Below are 16724 nucleotides of genomic sequence, written 5' to 3' on the forward strand. Positions count from 1 at the left end.
CAGGGAAAGATTCTCTTTGGATGGGGCAGGACATTTATAATGGACTCACCTCAGAGGGGATGAGGGGGCTCTAAGAGACACGGGATGGCACAGCAGAGACCGAGATACCTGCAACGTGACAGGACACACTGCAGTGAGATTGGATTGTTTCAGAGGGCTGTTGCAGGGACTGAGATGTACTTCTGATGATGCCTCTACCAGAAAAAGGCTTTTTTCCTGATAAGAACAAAGGATTACAAGGAACACTGATTCTCACAGAGCAGGCCTCTCGTTTGCAATACAGTAATTCATTTTGGGTAGGAAGGGGGGCAGCCACAGACAGAGATTCACCTCTTTTAGGAGGGAATTTTATAACACAGATAGGGGTTGTGTTAAATTATGAGCTAATATGTAGCAGAGTGGGACAGAGGTCGTAACAGACACCAATGTATGTTGGATGGGACAGAGCGCTCCGAGAAAGAGGCTTGTCTCTGGTGAAACATGGAGTCAGAAGCAGGATCATTCACGTTATCCACAGGATGAAAGACTCATCTGGGGTATGAGAGGACATGATCAGATGAGAAGGAAATTACAGTGCAGACATAACTTCTATTGGGACTGGTGGCTACAACAGACTGACTCCCTTCCAGGCTGTAATAGAGGACTTTCTCCATTTCAGGCTTCCCCAGCCCCGTGCAGTGCAATTCCACCCTCAGCACCCCAGTTTTGCTGTGAGCTGCCTCCCTAGTAGCCTCCGAGCGATGCTAATCGCTGCGCTTTGTTCCCATTTTCTGCTCAGCGATGGAGATTTGGCGATTTTTAACACTGAAAATCAGTGGAACTGCCGCTCATCTCTGAGCTGCGTGCCATTCTCCACAGCCTGGCTCACAGCGGGAGCCCCCCAGCAGGCCAGAGCGGAGGGAAGGGGCCTCCTCGCGCCCCCCCGGCTGTCCCGCCCCGGAGCAGAGGACCCCTCTCCCTGCGCTCTGCTCTCGCCCGCAGCCGCTGCTGCCCCGAGGCAGGGTGGTGCTAACTCCCTGTTTTCTCTGTGTGTGCCCTGCAGATGTGTCCGAGGGCTCAGTTCCCAACGGAGACTCCCAGAGCAGCGTGGACAGTTTGCGGAAGCACCTTCGTGGCGACACTTTCACCCAGCAGCAGCTGGAAGCTTTAGATCGAGTTTTTGAGCGTCCTTCTTACCCTGACGTCTTTCAAACATCAGAGCACATCAAATCCGAGCAGGTGAGGGCCCGGCCTGGCAATGTGGACCCGCAGGCGCCCGTAGGGTGATGGCAGGGAGATTCCCTCACCAAAGCCACTCTCCCTCTCACCCCTCGTTCTCTTGCTGACCCATCACAGCACGTACATCGTGTTCACGTTTTACAGCACTTGCTAGTTGTCCGTGTATCGCTGCACCGATGTACGCCTGTACACAAGCTGTCTCCCTCATGAACGTGCCACGCACACCACGCTATCCCTGCATCCCCACGGCCACTTCCCCCTGCAGAGGTGCCCGCAGCACACGTGTGCTCTCCCTGCGAACGTGCACCCACGAGCACCATCACGACACATCGCAGCGCTCTCAGGTCACATCAGCGAGTCACAGGGTTTCATGGGCCCGGAGCATTTTCCCTCATGGCCCAAAGCTGAGACTTGACTCCTGTCTCCTACCCAGTTTTCTGCACTTCTGTGGCACTGCCCCCCTCTCCCTTACTCCCCCGCTCCCCTGGCCTTTTATCCCAAAAGCTGTTTGTCTTAATAAAATGAAAATCAAAAGTCTTTTTAAACCGCCCCAAGCCATAAACCAACAAAGGAAGAGAAGGAGAGGCTGGCTGTGGACTCCCTTCATCCCAGAGTCCCTGGGTTTATTACAATGAATAACCTTTATTTACTTTCATTAGACTATTAAGCACCAGCACAGTCATTTTTCCCCCTGAAACTCTGAGCAGGGCCCATAAAGCAAATCCGAAGCCTAATTGAGTTCATTTTAATTTCTCTCCGATCACAGCGAATTACTCTGGTGATAAATCAGGGGGCAGGCTCACCCCCAGTAGAAGGCCTAATTTGCAGCTAATTACAAAACTGATTTCTACAGGAAGATCAATACGAGAAGGAATTGGAAATGACGAGGCAGTCCTAGGCAGGCAGGGACGGGGCGGGGAGGGGGCAGCGTGTGGGGAGCCCGCTGCAGGAGGGGGAGATGTGGGGAGGGGGCTGGGGAAGCGCATGGAAAAAAACGCAGCAGAAAGAGCAGAAAATCAGTTTTAATTTAACGTAATATTAATCAGAGCAACTTTTCCTGCTGTTCTGTAGCCTTCCCGGTCTCTCCAGCTCCCGTGTCTGGTCCAGAGGCTGCCACAATAAAAAGGCAATTACCAGAGCCTTTCGGACAGGACACCCTTTCAGATTCAATGGCTCTCCCCCTCCCACCCTTCTGTTAGCCATGTGGCTCCCCCCTCCCCAATTTCATACCCCAGTGCACAGAGTGACAGAGGCAGGGGATGAGGCTTCTTTGTTTGTTTTTAAAGAGCTAGGACAGGGGTAGCAGAGGGGAGGGAGATGACCCAGCACAGAGCCGGGTTGCAAGGGGCCGACACCGGCTGCTTCCTGCAGCCCGGCCATCGCACTCACTGCCATCCTCTGCCCCAAGTGTCCCCGCCACCAGGGCAAACACCCCCCAACTCCACTCAGCCAAGAGCAGGGGATGTGGATTTCCCCTTTCTCCCCTCCTGAGCTCATATAGGCAGACAGCCCCTCTCCTCACAGCACCGAATGGAGGCTCGGACACGCCACGGGTACAGGGCCAGATCCTGTGCTCGGCCTGACCCCTCTTCCCCTTCCCAGCAAGGCGCAGGAGGGTGGAATAGCTCATCGCAGGTCCCCCCCGGAGCCCTCTTGTCACTTCATCTTCTCCATTTCCTCCTCCTCCTCCTCCTCTTCCATCTGTGCAGGGGTTTGCCTCTCTCCTCTTCCTCCCCCCCATCTGTACACTGTTCCCTTTCTCTCAGCGCATCAATAGCGAGCTGTCTTTCTCCTCTCTTCCCCAGGGTAATGAGTACTCCCTCCCAGCTCTGACCCCTGGTCTCGATGAAGTCAAATCAAGTCTATCCACCTCTGCTAACCCAGACCTGGGGACAAATGTGTCAGGACCCCAGACGTACCCTGTGGTGACCGGTAAGCTGCCTGACCGAACAGCAGAACCAAGCTTTTTATTTATTTCCCTCATCACCATTAGCTTCTGCTTTTTCTGCTAACGCAAGATACCCCTCTGTGGCGAGCATGGAAAGGGACAGAAAGACTGGGGAAGGAAGGGGCCAGGAGAGGCTGGCAGGTCAGCGTGGTGGCAGTTCTGGGTGCACCTAGAGGCGCCCGGGTGTGACTCGAGGACAGGTAACCCTGGGTGGGTGCAGCTAAGGAGCTTGTGTGCCCCTGGGCTTAGGGACGGGTGCCAGAAGGCCAGGTGTGTCCAGATGTGCACGGTGGTTTCTTCTTTTGTGTCTGAGAATGAGAGGTTCGTGGCTCTTCCATGATCTGTGCTTGATTTTCTTGGCTAAATACTGATTTAAGTTTTACTCAGCCCTGGCAGTGGGAAGGGGCATTTGCAAGCTAAGCACAGGGCTGCTGAACTGACTGCTAAGCTCCCTTTTCCGCTAGCCCAGGAGTTGCCATCAGCAGCTGACAAGTGAAGTTTGTTCCCAGCCCCTCCCTTACCTGTGGGCACATCACGCTGGGGTGTGACCGGGAAGCTGGAGGAGGAAATAAACGAGCGCAAGTGCAGTACAGTACTGGGGTGCACAGCAGCAGGAGGCGCTTTCGGCAGCCACTGCTCCACAGAAGCTTCCTCTTTGCTGGCTGCACCGGCAGGCCTGGGTGGCACAGGCTGTCCCTGGGGCCGCAGGGCATGCCAGCCTGCTGCTAGTGGTAGGTGGTCTGTCCTGGCCCCACGGGAGCCATAAGGAGATAGATATTCTGCTGTCACAGCCCCTTCTTGCAGGGCTTCAGTCACCGCTGCTTCCTCTCACGCACCTGCCTACCTCCTGCTAGGTCACTAAAGCAGCGGCAAGGCCAAGAGATTCGCCCCTCTTTGGTACTTTCCCCTTGCACTGCAATGGCTGTGGCCCCTCTAGAAATCCCACAGCAGAGCTGAGAATTAAGTCATGGCAGAGGTACGATCCTGTTAGCAAGAGAAGGAGCTGTAGCCTCTTGGCCAAAAAGCAGGCTTCTGGTGGCACAGAATCAAGAGCAGCAGGGTTTGTGGCTTAATTCTGTCTTGCAGAAGCCACGGGTACAGCCCCTGGGGCCACAGCCGCTGGTTGCTGAGGCAGACGGCTGTTGGCTGCCCAGCAAACACCGAGCAAAGGGTACTGCTGCATGCACCAGTGCGAGGTCTGTGAAATGTCATGGAGCACCATGGGGAGGTGAACTGCGTATTTAGAGAGTGCCTAGAAAGTGTGACGCCCCCAGATTTTTCAGGGCTTTTACTGCTACCAGGCTTGACCCAGGATCCTTGCAGCCACACGGTTTCTTAGCCAACCAGAAAAATGGCTCAGCTGTGGCAAAACGGTTCCACCTCTCTTTGTATTCGCATGTGCAAGACAAAACTCAGCTGATAGTCATCCGTCTATCATTTAGCAGATCTACAGCTCTTACAGGAAATACTTTCCTCCCCAAGGAAGGGCAAAGCCAGCAGGAGAGCAGTACTGTCCTCCCTTCATGGAAGGCAGAGCCCCATAGTGTGATCTAAAGGTGAGGTGCCTAAAATCACAGAGTTTGATATTCAAAGGGGCCATTAAAATAATTATTTTCAGTCCTTCTGCCTAAGGGAAGCTGGTGCATTCCAGCCTGTTAACATGACAGCTGAATTCCTGAAGGCTGAGGACACTGCATGAGCTCTGAGCTTTGTACATGGCTCTCACAAGGGGACAGGAGACAGATTTGGCCTTACAGAAGAGGCTATGGGCTGAAGCAGAAAATCTTCTCTTTGTCCCCCCACCCCGTGCCGCCCGCACCCTGCTCCCTGCAACACTCCCAGCTCGGCTCGAGAACTTCCCCATCTGATCCATCTGGATCCAAGAGTGAGAAAAGTTCATTTCAGACCCAGCTTGACATTCCCAGGTGGCAACTTAGCACTAACATCTCAATCTGTATGCAACATTTCAATCAGCGCAGAGTAACAAAAGCAGAACTATTAGTGCTGGGAGATGTTCAATGGTGGTAATGATGGGGAAACTCAGAAACTGGAAATGAGAAGGGAAAAAAAAACCCTTAACACCCTGAAAGGCAGTGGGGAAAGAAGGGCAGAGAATTTTTCCTCTACACTTAGGCCAGGATCCAATGTTTGGATTAATGGTGCCATTACCCAAGAAAGGACTTCAGATAATGCTCATTCTTAAAATGTTTTTGTTGGCAATTAAATGGTTGCAGTTATTGATCTTCATTGATCTGATGTCCCTGATTTGCATAATCTATTAAAGATGAATGATTCATGATGTGTTTGCTGTGGGGCTGGGCAGTGCTCTCAGGAAGGACCAGAAAGGTGAAGAACTCAAGGCTGCCTCCTGATCTACCCCTGGCTAGGAATTAAGAAAGAGGCTGGGACCTCAGCTCCCTCTCCCAGAAAGGGATATTGGAGTAATAGTATGGAATCGCTGGCTGCCTGTTCTGCTGCTATAGTGTCACTTCTGAAATGCCTCTTTCCTCTTGTCCCAGGGCAGTCTGTGAAGCCAGCTGATATCTGAAACAAGCCCACCCATGCAGGGTACGAGTTCTGTGTGCAGTTATTTCAGGATGTAAAATTTAGCTTCAATCGACAAGAATGTTTCCTCAGCTCAGTCTTCCCAGGCAGGAAAGGTATCAATAGTCCTTTCCAAACCAGAGCTGTCTGACACCATATTTTTGCCCGTTCAGAAGACCCTTGAGAAAGTCCTCCTTTCTCTGGCTCATGACTAGCTTGCCTCAGCGAGCTCTCTCAGCTCACCCAGGTCTGAGAACACACCCCTCCAAAAACCATCAAAACCTCAATAGAAAGTAACTAACTGAAATATTAAGTACAGATGATGCTAAAATCCCCTTATCTGTGAGCTTTGTAAAATTGAAGCGCTAGAAATGCTGCAAAACAGGCAGCCACCTCCCCAGCATGCAAGAAAGCCTTCCCCAAAGTCCTAGTCATCAACTTCTGGCCATCTATTCAAAGGCACTAGGCTGGGAAACATGCTCCCGCTGTCCTTTGTATAGAGGAGTCAGTGCATATACACACAGCTTTCTCGTGAGGTACCAGAGAGAAAGCTCTTAAAAGCTGCCTGAGAACACTGCCTCATCTCTTGCTCCACACACAGGTCAGTGGGCCAGCTCCATCGTGCCTTAATGTTGTGTATCTGAGGGACTGGCATAGCTCCCTGACAGTGTCTTGGGCAGTGTCTTTGGGTACCAATCAGGACTCCTAGAAGCAAAGACCCAGACTTCAACATACCAAGAGAAGCCAAGTACATGCAGTTGAACACCAAGACAAGACGTCTGTTGATAAGAGATGTTCTGCTTCAATTATGTCTATTGAAGGCAGACAGATCAGCCAGATTAGTATAAATCTGTACAGGGCTAGGCGAATGCAGAAAACCTCAATAGTTTTCTTTTTTTCAGTAGTTTCCACAGGTCTTTGAGTTTTGGAAAGTACTCGGCAGCTAACACCACAGGGGTGAGCAGAGGAGAATCTCACGTTTTTGGCAGCAGCGACAGGCGTACTTTAAATCACGAGATGTTTACTGAGGCCTCGGATCCTTTGAGAATAAAAGGTTAAGATCCCCCTTTAAACACCATCGGAAGTCACATCTTTTGGAATACACATGCCTGAAGGGAAGTGTCTTCAGACCAGATTGTGAGTGCAGGGGACTTAGATTAATAGTTTGGGAATGGAGTCCTTTCCAACTCAGTCAGCTAGCCCAGAGGCTATCCAGCAGAAAGGCAGCACTAGGGGAAATCAAACACAATGGACTTCTGATGGATGGCTTGCAAACTTGCATATTAACATACCACTAAAGGCGAGGATTTACCTACTAGATAGATTGTAAGATTACAGGAAAGGTAAAGAACAACTTCCCTTAATTGAATCCTGTCAGTTTTAACTAAATAGACTTCACTTACCAGTCTACTACAACGGGTGAGATCCACAAGCAGAAGGCAAAAAGAGAAGCCAAAGAAAAAAAGCAAAAAAAAAAAAAAAAGGCAAAAAAAAAAAAAGCCATCACTCACCAAGCAAGCTACCAGGTTCTGTACAGAAAATGGTTCCTTCTCTTTGGGAAATATTTTTTTCCCAAGAGGAACAAGTATCACCCAAGGTGAAAAATTCTGATGACAGCCACTCATGATGTGTCAAACAGAGGCACCAAAAAAACACAGATCCCATAGATCTTGCTTTCCTCCAGCCCTTCACCTCTGGCATGGGGTCAGGTTCTTTTTTTCCACTTTAAGTCAATTTTCACAATTCAGTTAATATTTTCAACATAAATGTACACAAAAATAATTACTGAAACTAAGCATATTTGATATGTCTGAAAGTCATGCTCAAATAGTAGTTAAACAGAATCTGATTTCTATGAAAGTTTTCTAGAAAGTTGTGATGCTAAGCACGGAGAAATCACTGGCTAGACACCTGGATCCAAAGTTTTTTGAAATGATAAACAATCTTTTGAGAACTTTAGCCTCCTGCAAGGTGAAAAGATAATATTTCCTTTGTTTCAGCTTAGTGACTGAACTGAAGAGAATTTTGTTCAGTTCAATAACCAGGTCACTCAAAACTAAGAAACAAACTAGGATTTGAAAAAGCAGGGACATTTGTTTTCCTCTGTCAGTGAGTGAATTATGCTTGGTGTGAAAGGATGAGATCTATTAGTTCTAAAATCAGGTTCTACAATCAGTTCAATTTCCTCCTTATATATATATATATCTTTTCCTTCACTTAATAAGACATTTTTAATGCAAAACCTGCTTAGAAAAGCCTGTCTTTTTTGTTCCAATGTATTTAGGAAGTCAGGGAACTTGTGGTCATTTTATATAATTAGCATGAATAAATTACAAATACTGCTTTTAATTGAATTCTAATTCCACCTAAATATAACTTGACACAAATCACAAGTAAAAAGTTAATAATCTAATAAAATAATAATATGGACTCATTCATTATTTTCCCATACAATAATATGTAAAGACAACTTATGTTAAATAACATAATTGCTTAAATAAATGTGCCCAGATGCAGTTCATCTATTTAGCAAAAATTGAATAACCCTGCTTAGTGTAAATTTTGTATTTGTTAAAATATTTGTTACCACCCTAGAATTCAACCTTTTAGGAAACAGCCACATGGTGCAAATGTAAAACTAGTTGATCCCTCTTGCTATTTTACATAATGATTAAAACTGACCATTAGATTTGCTTGCGCTTATATTGTTACACTGAGAGGGGGAGTGTTTCCTTCCGCCTTTCCTTGTTCAGAGTGGTGAAAATCCCCCTCTTGTTCCAATCTACATTAGCCTCTGACACCAGTGAACAGCCCTGGTCAAGGCTTGACTGAGTTGACTCAAGAATACCTCTCTCACAATCTGCTAGGGGCCTCAGATTGGCTTTGGTGATGGCAAATCCTCCAGATGCAGACCAGCAGTCTGCTGCACAGCATCACAGCTGTCAGCAGCCAAGCAGCCTGTTGGGCACATCTCTGGATGCCCCAATGCCCTGAAAATGGAATATGATAATCACTCATGTGGCTGCTACATGATTGTTATGATCCCGCCTCATCAAAACGAAGGAGATATTTTCTGTGAGGGCAGTCTGCAGTATGGAAGTATGCCAAATTGAGCACATGGAGCTGCTGCAGATGAGGGACAGGGAGGATGAGGAACGGCGCTGAGTTCCATATTCTGCACTTCTGAAATAAGGGCTCATTTCTGCAGAGAGGCCACAAGCCTCTTCTCTATTTAAGATGAGAAATCAACAGAAGTAGATGTCTACAGGGCCTCCAAATCTCATCAACTGTTTCCCATACCTAAGAAGAGATAGTATCTCCTTATCTTGCCAAGGAATTTGGAAAGGCAAAAGGCGTTATTACTCTTCCCCGAGACCAAATGGCTGAGGGTGATGGATGGTCAGATGAATGATCCCTGGAACAGACAGAAATGGCAGGGGGAAAACATAAACTATTTCTCCACTTCCAATGGAAGTTTCACTGACAATAACTTTATGATGCTGAAGAAGGCAGCTCATGGACTTAAAAGCATATTGAAGCGAGGAACCCAGAAATGGGTGGGCCTGAAAGAAACCATGCCTTCCTTAAATTAGCATTTAAGTGTAATGGCAAGAGCAGTGAATTTGCATTCCCCATCCATTTTCCTTAGCAAGGACTGGCATTACAGGCTGGACAAAAAGGGACTTTTTTTTTTTTTTTTTTTTTTTGAGAAGAGAGTTATATAGTCTCAGGTCTTGGCTTTTCTTTTGAGGCTGAATGAAGGAGCCAGTAAGTATAGCTATCATGAACATTTTCGTGATGTAGATATTTGCCCACTGACAGGAAAGACTGTGCTTTATATCTGAGTTAAGCAACAGCTGTCAGCAGATGTTAATAACTTTTGATCTCCATCAACTCTATTGGATTTAACCAGGCCAGCTGCTCGCACAATTGAAATTGCCCACTGCAGTCTTTCAGAGAAATGGAGAGCTTAGGGCGATCTTTGGCCCTTCTCAGCAGGTGTAGGACTGCTGTGGACTACCCAGGAAGATCTGTCCTGTCTCATGATCATTTTCCATCATGTGATGAAAGCCTTGGAGACACCTATTGTGTGGACTGTGTGCAAAAATAACATGCCCTGTTCTAATTACATTTCCCAGCATATATTTCAAAAGCATTTTGTTTAACACACAACATTCAAGTCCCAGCCCACCAAGGAATATAAGCGGGTGCTTGACTTTAAGGCAGGGAGCGATCTCTAACTGCAATACCCTGATGGGCTGGGATATGAGAAAGGGGACACAGCATAAATCTGCTGAGCCTATCTGTTTACCAAATGTACAGGCACAACTTTGTTTCCAACAGACTTTGATGCCTGTTTTCCTCACCTCCACCTGCAAACAAATCTACTTAGAGCCAAATGCAGTTGACCCTAGTGGAGTTCCCAAGTGACTACCCGTATACAGCTGGCTTCAAAGATCCAGATCACAGGTCTGCTGGGTGCTCTGTGTTTAACTGGGTTTGAGGACTACGAAACCTCAGTTTCTCTCCCAAGTAATATACAGAGTGAGTAGCTCAGATTACTTGGAAAGCAGAAATTAATTAGAACAGATTTAAAATCTGTGTTTGTAAAAGTCGGTTTCATAAAAAATGAGGCAAATGAATTTAAAAAGTTGACTTCAATGATGCCAACAGTTTTGACTCTCTTGGAGAGCGAGTTTTTGGTTGGTTGGTTGATTTTTTTTTTTTTCTTTCAACATGTATTTCAATGACACACAAGTTAAGTGTTGGGCTAGGAACCAGGATGGATCTGTGCAGAAACAGAAAACAAAACATGCAAGGCTCATTCCCCAGTCAGTGGGAATACAAAGAGAATGCAAGAAAGGTACAATGAGAAGTAAATTAGGTTTTACACACTTTTCTGTTGTCCTAGCAAACTATTACTTTCTGTTACTAACACAGAGAAGGAAAAATAAATAGGATGATTTTTATCTTCAGTGCCACTTGCGTAATGCTCTTGCAAAAGAAGAGCTAGGAAGCCAAGAAAGGAAAAAAAAGTGGTTCTTCTGTCATGGCAAAAGGCAAAAGTCAAAGATAGTCTGTGTCAGTCCAGTTTGGTCTTCTGCATGACTTTGAGAAGTTCTTAGGCGAGATTCTCACATGGGATGAAGTGATGGGAGCCCACAGGCTGCGGCGTAAATTCAGCAGTTTATGAATGCTGAGGACCCCATTCCATTCTGCTTGCCACAATGAAACCTTTCTAAGGAATGATGTTATTAGTACAGGAGGAATATAAATGTGGAAAAGGTGTTTCAATAGGGGGTACAAGCATAGGATGCAAAACCACCTGAGATAAGATTCAGCTTTGACACAGGCTTCTTGCATGAGCTTGGGTACATTTTCTCTGTGCTCAGCTCCTCACAGGTAGAACAGTGATCCCTAGGGGATGCTGTGAGGATATGTGCTCTAAGGAGTCTGAGGCTTTGGGATCATATAAATATTTTACAGAGACACCAGGAAAAGGTGAAGGATACTAAACACTGTCAAGATTGTGAGCGGTGTTGTCAAGTGGGTGCACACAAGCCATCCCTTATGCAGGGATGTGCCATCTTGATAGTCTTCCCTTACTGAAAAGAAAAGGAGCACTGGAGGCAGCTAGCTTATCCTCCAGGAAACCGGTGATGACAAACAAGCCACTTATCTAGTCCTGCGAACCCCCCTGCTTCCTTCCCTTCAGCAGCAGAGAGCACGATAAAAGCTGAGATGAGTCTCTGTAGGAACCCAAAGCTGTGAATCTTCCTCTCACCCTGTCTGGCCAAAATCCCTTCATTCGCAGGGGGAATTTAGGCCAGAGATCGCCAGTTCTAGCTCTCCGCCAGAATAACAGAGGAGAGGGTTAGAAAGGAAGAAAAACAGCCATAACTCAGCAAGTATACTCAGAAAGAAAGGAGCTGGAGATGCAGAAAATATGTAGTCCTGTGCTACGTTCCCAGCTGTGTCCCCTGCTCACCCTTTCAGATCGCTGCCCCCCCCCCCCCCCCCCCCCACCGTGACATTGACTGGCATTTTTTTGTTGCTCATAAACAAGAATAATGTGTGCCATTTAGCAGAGAGGAGCCTGGGAGAGGAACAACTTTCTGCTTCTCTGGAGAGGGGCTGCAAACTCATTCCACCCCCCACTCAATTACGGGTTGATTTCCATACCAGTAAGACATTGATGGCTACCTCGGGGCTCCCTGGTGCCACCTCACTGAGGGACCCCCATGAGACTCAGAGAAGCCAGCAGAGCACGGCTCGCTGGCACCAGCAGGACTGGGGGCAGGACAGGCTGAGCATGGAACTTTTTTCCCTGTTCTCCATCCCAAATATGAAAGAATCAGAGACCGGAGGAAATTAGAAGTGAAAACTAAGGAGGTGTAGCTGAAGTTTGAGGTGCTTAAAATGAAAAATGGGACTGTGCTACTCACAGGTGGATAGATAGTTCAATCAATTGATCTCGCCTATACTGACACACTTCAGAGCTATATAATTCACTGCTGGGGGAATTATTACAGCATGGCAGTGGCAGGAGTTATAGTGGAGACAGAATTCAGGTGCTTTCAGTCAGTGGAGAGCTGCACAAGAAAAGGGTAAAAATTCGTAACTGCCACCGCCAGTAAGGATGCATGGGATATCAGCTATGCCTGTGCAGCTGCTGAGCAGAGGCTGAAGGGTAAATAGACACGTTGAGGTCTGAGTTTTGTTTGAGCAATCATTTGCTGTCTGACCTTATCCTCTCCTCTCCTCCGCTGTTCTTAGAGAGAGCCGTGCTTAGCGGCACTGTGTCCCGGTCTCTTTGCCATCTTACTCCTGACTTCTTTATCCCCCTGCGCTAAGTGGTGCTGCCTCCGCAAGGTGTGAGGAATTTTTCTTCATAAGCTTTGATGTGTTCAAGAGAGGGCTGGGCTCATCTCTGCTGTGAGTCTGACAGGGGCTTTAACAGCCTCAGAATACCGGGACAAATAGCTTCTGGTCCCTTAACCCTGTGCAGCTTTGCAAGGCAAGGCCTGGCACTGTTGTTCCCATTGCAAGGGCTTTAGGCAGTCTTTCAGGTTGAAATCCTCTCCGTGGTGGCTGGGCAGAGCGGAAATCCAGGGGCTGGATCAGATTGGCCTAATGCTACAGCAGCTTAAGCGGCCTGTTTTACCAGAGATTATGGTTTCACTTACACAGAGCGCCTGAAAAATGCTGTGGTTTAGGAAGGATTATAGCTGAAAATTCCATGCTTTAAAAGAGAAATAAAGCAGGGGAGGGACTAGGAAACCCATCGTGCCTGGGGGCTGTGCAAACAGGATTAACCTCTGCCCACAGCACCTCTGGCTTCTGCCCACCCACATCTCTGCGTCCACCTTCTCCTCAGCCCCTCCTGCCCCAGCAGCTCCCCACACCTGCCCTCTCCTGCACAGTTCGGAGGTGCTGTTTACTCCAGTGAGTGATTGAACTGCACAGCGATCACCACACACTCCAGATCCTATTTACCACACCCCCAGAAAAGTCCTTGCCCAGCAGAGCTTCCTATAGCAAAAAGGGTGAAGAAATGCCAGTCCTCACTGAGCATACCAGAGGCTTCCCATACAACCCAAATGAAGAGGAACTGCACACCTTTTGGCCAGAAGGGATCTTTCCCGACCAGCTGGCCCACAAACATATGTCTTTGCTGCAAAGGAGTCTCGGTGCTCAGAGACCTTTGCTGGCCATCCGGGTTAGAGGTACTTGGAGGAGAACACAGATGGCAAACTATCATTTTTGCCAGGTAACAAACCTTTAGGAAACAAATGCCTCAGGATAAACAGCATTCACAGACAGAAACTGCCCAGCCCTTTATAGTCTAGGTGAGCATTGCAGCCTCACAATAAGGTGCCTAGAGTTAATTAAAGCCAGTTCTACATTAATGAAGCCAGATTTATGACCCAATTATATGCCACATTTATATATCTCTGTATAAATCAAACCCACCACAACTAACTTATCTCATATGACACTGGCAACACTTGCCATTGCGGCAGAGAGATGGCTTTCATTTATTGGCTCTAATTTGTTTACCTGAGGGTGGTTGCTTTGCAAGATGATTTGGATAGGATCTGATCGCATCATCCATACTTCTCTTTCAGGTGTTCAAATACAGGACTCTATTACTGCTAACCCACCAAGTCTGGGTGCACTGGAGCACCCATGCTTTAGGTCACAGAGTTCTACTATTCCCAGACCTCCCAGCTGGGAGCCCAGTTAGGAGCAGCTTCAAAGCTGTATTTCTTGTGCCTGTGCAAATCTGCACTTCAGAAACAGTCGTCCAATGCAAACAGCAGTGAAAATGAAATCTATTCTAAGTCTCCAACATCTTCTCTCTTCCATTGTATCTCTCCATCAAGGTATCTGTCTGACAACAGCGTACTTTGGGAACTACCAGAGTCGGTACTCAGTGCTTTTACGGTCAAAGCCACAAAGCATGCCACCATGAAAAAGATCAATTGATTGATCTATCTATTCACCTATTAATGGCACAGTCCCATTTTTCATTTTAACCCCCTCAAAGTTCAGCTGCATCTTTTTTGTCAAAGCTTTTACAGAGCTTGGTTTGACAACCTTTGGCCTTTACATTGAGCATCCCGCTTAACAGATGCTCATAACCGTACTGCTCTCCTGGGGAAGTTACCTTGGGTCTGAGAGACAAAGGGATGTAATTCCCTGGGCCAAACCGCTGAGTGTAGCATCTTTGTATGCCCTCAGACAGCAAGAGAACGCAGCAGGAAAGGGAGCACCGAAGCTTCAGAGCATTCTTCTCCTTCCCAGCCCTATGCTTCTTCCTGTCCTCCCTCTCCTGCATGCCCCCTCCCACACTTCTCCCGCATCCCATCCCTCCCATCCGCCACCGCACTCCATTTTCTCGTACCCTGCTGCCCTGCAGAGGCATCACTGCAGTCAGAGCCTAGCCCCCGGGTGCATTTACTGCTGTTATCTCAGCACTGGCTCCTCTGATCTACTCCTAACCTTTTTATTTTTATTTTTGTTTTTTAAATTAATTTCCCTGTAGATTTTAACCACTCCATTTTCATTTACCCATTTTGTTCTTCCTCTCCTCCCTTCCCCACCCTCCTCTTCCTCCCCCTGTTCCCTTTGTCTGTCTGTGTCCATCCCTTACCCTACCACAGAAAACCTCTCCTCTCCCCTCAGTATAAAGCAAGAGCCTCATGGAGCCTCTCTCACCCCTTTCACCCCCACCACGCCGGTCGGCTCTGGGCAGGCTGATCTTCAGCCCTTCCACATGACCCTTTCAGACGATGCGTCCACGCCTTGCTACAGTGCCTTCCTTCATCATGGTGCCCACTTTGGGCAGTCCAGCAGCCAGCCTCTGATAGCAGGTAACCGGCCTTGGCCACAAACTCAGCGGGGATGCTGTAGGCAAGGGGTTCAGTTTCGTCTGACGGGGAGACCAGTAAATGCTGCAAGCTCTTTGAGTGCAAGCGGGAACCAGAGCAACGATGTTCCAGTTCTGTGTATGCAGCGTGTGTTCACAGCTCCACGGAGAGTCACTAAAAGATTTCATGGCTGTCCTTCATTTTTGCAGAATAAAATGGGAAAAGAAGCTGTAACTACACAGAAGTGACTGGTGTCCCAGCTGGATGGGTTTGGGGCTTAGTAGGGAAACACTTGTACAGCAAAATCCTGTGTTGCCTCACTAACCACGAGGCCCCTGTGTACGGGGGGCCCAGCGAGGGTACTGTGTGCTCGCCTAGGTTGATGACTGCAGCTTGAATGTGTCTGCCAGCTCTAGGACTGTCAGCAGGGTTGTCAGCATGGGTTGCAAAAACTACCAACTCAGACCCGTACACAGTCAGCAGGTGAGCAGTGCCGCAGCCACACGGTGAGCAGAACTCGAGTCAGCTGGTTGGGAAGCGTCAGCGTGAGCTGGCACCTGCACGTGGCAGGCCGGGCAGTCAGGAAACAAGGCATCATGTCTGAAGTCATGGCCAGGGTCAGAGGCTCTGAAGTCTTACGGCCACGTGAATACAGATCTGTGGTGGTGGCCTTCAAGGGAAGGACAGAAGCAGGTCACAGAAGATGGCAGCACTTAGCAGCAGCAGCTGGAGGGGAGCAGGGGGGCGGGAAGTGGAGTTTAAGGTAGGTAGGAAGTGAAACCCCCATGCAAGAGGACTGAGGCATCACTGCTGCTCAGGGATGGCTTGGGTGAATAGTGTCAACCTTTTTAGGTGTCACTCCACCACCAAAGAATGCAATTTGCGCTTTTTCAACAGGCAACTTCTTCAGAGTGCAGAACATGGTTCCTAATTAATGCTCAAGAAACATAACTTACTTCTGCCTCCTTTGTATTCCTATATTATTTTTCTCTTTTGACCGAACATCCTCCCTTTGTCTTGGTGACATTTGCATTTCTAAACCTCCCTGTAGGAAAGCAGCAAGCAACTGCAGAGAAGACTTTTGTGTTCATAGCACTGTCAAAGTCTTACTGCAGCCAGTAGGAGCTCTGGGCATTTCCTAAACCAAGGCTTATCCTGACAGACTCTCCCCAGAAATATACTTCAGTGGGGATGAGACTTACATGGCCACCCCCTCCGCGAGAAGGCATTGTTTCAGGACATGCACTTGCCTTAGGACCTTTATGGAGAAGTAGACTTGGGAGAAAGTGTTCAAAAGCTCAAAGAAAGTCGCAATGATGAAGGTGTGGTTCTCACTCAGAAGGCTTTGGGAGAAAGGAGGATAGCTGGTACTAGAAGCATGTTATAAGCAGGTCAGACACTAGCTTTGACATAGCCCTGGAGTACAAGAATTTAATAACCCTGTTCACCTGGTGGTAATGAGAGGAGGTAATGGAAGGGGGCTGCTTCTACGTAGCAGCATTTTAAGAGTCTCTCTACAGGACTCTTACTCATGTTAGTGATACTATATTTATCTTCTTTTTCAAGATTGGGATTTTGACAGATGATCACTTCCCAACACATCTTCCACACTGAGTTTTGAGTATCAGCCTCTGCGTGCT

The 16724-nt window shown here is 47.8% G+C and overlaps 1 protein-coding gene across 1 annotated transcript in view; it reads left to right on the forward strand.

Moving 5' to 3' along the window:
- LOC118157499 (paired box protein Pax-2-A-like) overlaps positions 1 to 15670 on the forward strand; it is a 70550-nt gene extending 54880 nt beyond the window's left edge. The window contains 3 exon segments of the mRNA XM_035311855.1: positions 1043 to 1218; positions 3024 to 3150; positions 14878 to 15670. Of these exon segments, the coding sequence (XP_035167746.1) occupies positions 1043 to 1218; positions 3024 to 3150; positions 14878 to 15332 (758 nt within the window). The 3' untranslated portion in view covers positions 15333 to 15670.
- The last annotated feature ends 1054 nt before the right edge of the window (positions 15671 to 16724 follow it).

Source organism: Oxyura jamaicensis, assembly GCF_011077185.1.
Source record: "Oxyura jamaicensis isolate SHBP4307 breed ruddy duck chromosome 6 unlocalized genomic scaffold, BPBGC_Ojam_1.0 oxy6_random_OJ106525, whole genome shotgun sequence".
Taxonomy (NCBI): Eukaryota; Metazoa; Chordata; class Aves; order Anseriformes; family Anatidae; genus Oxyura; species Oxyura jamaicensis.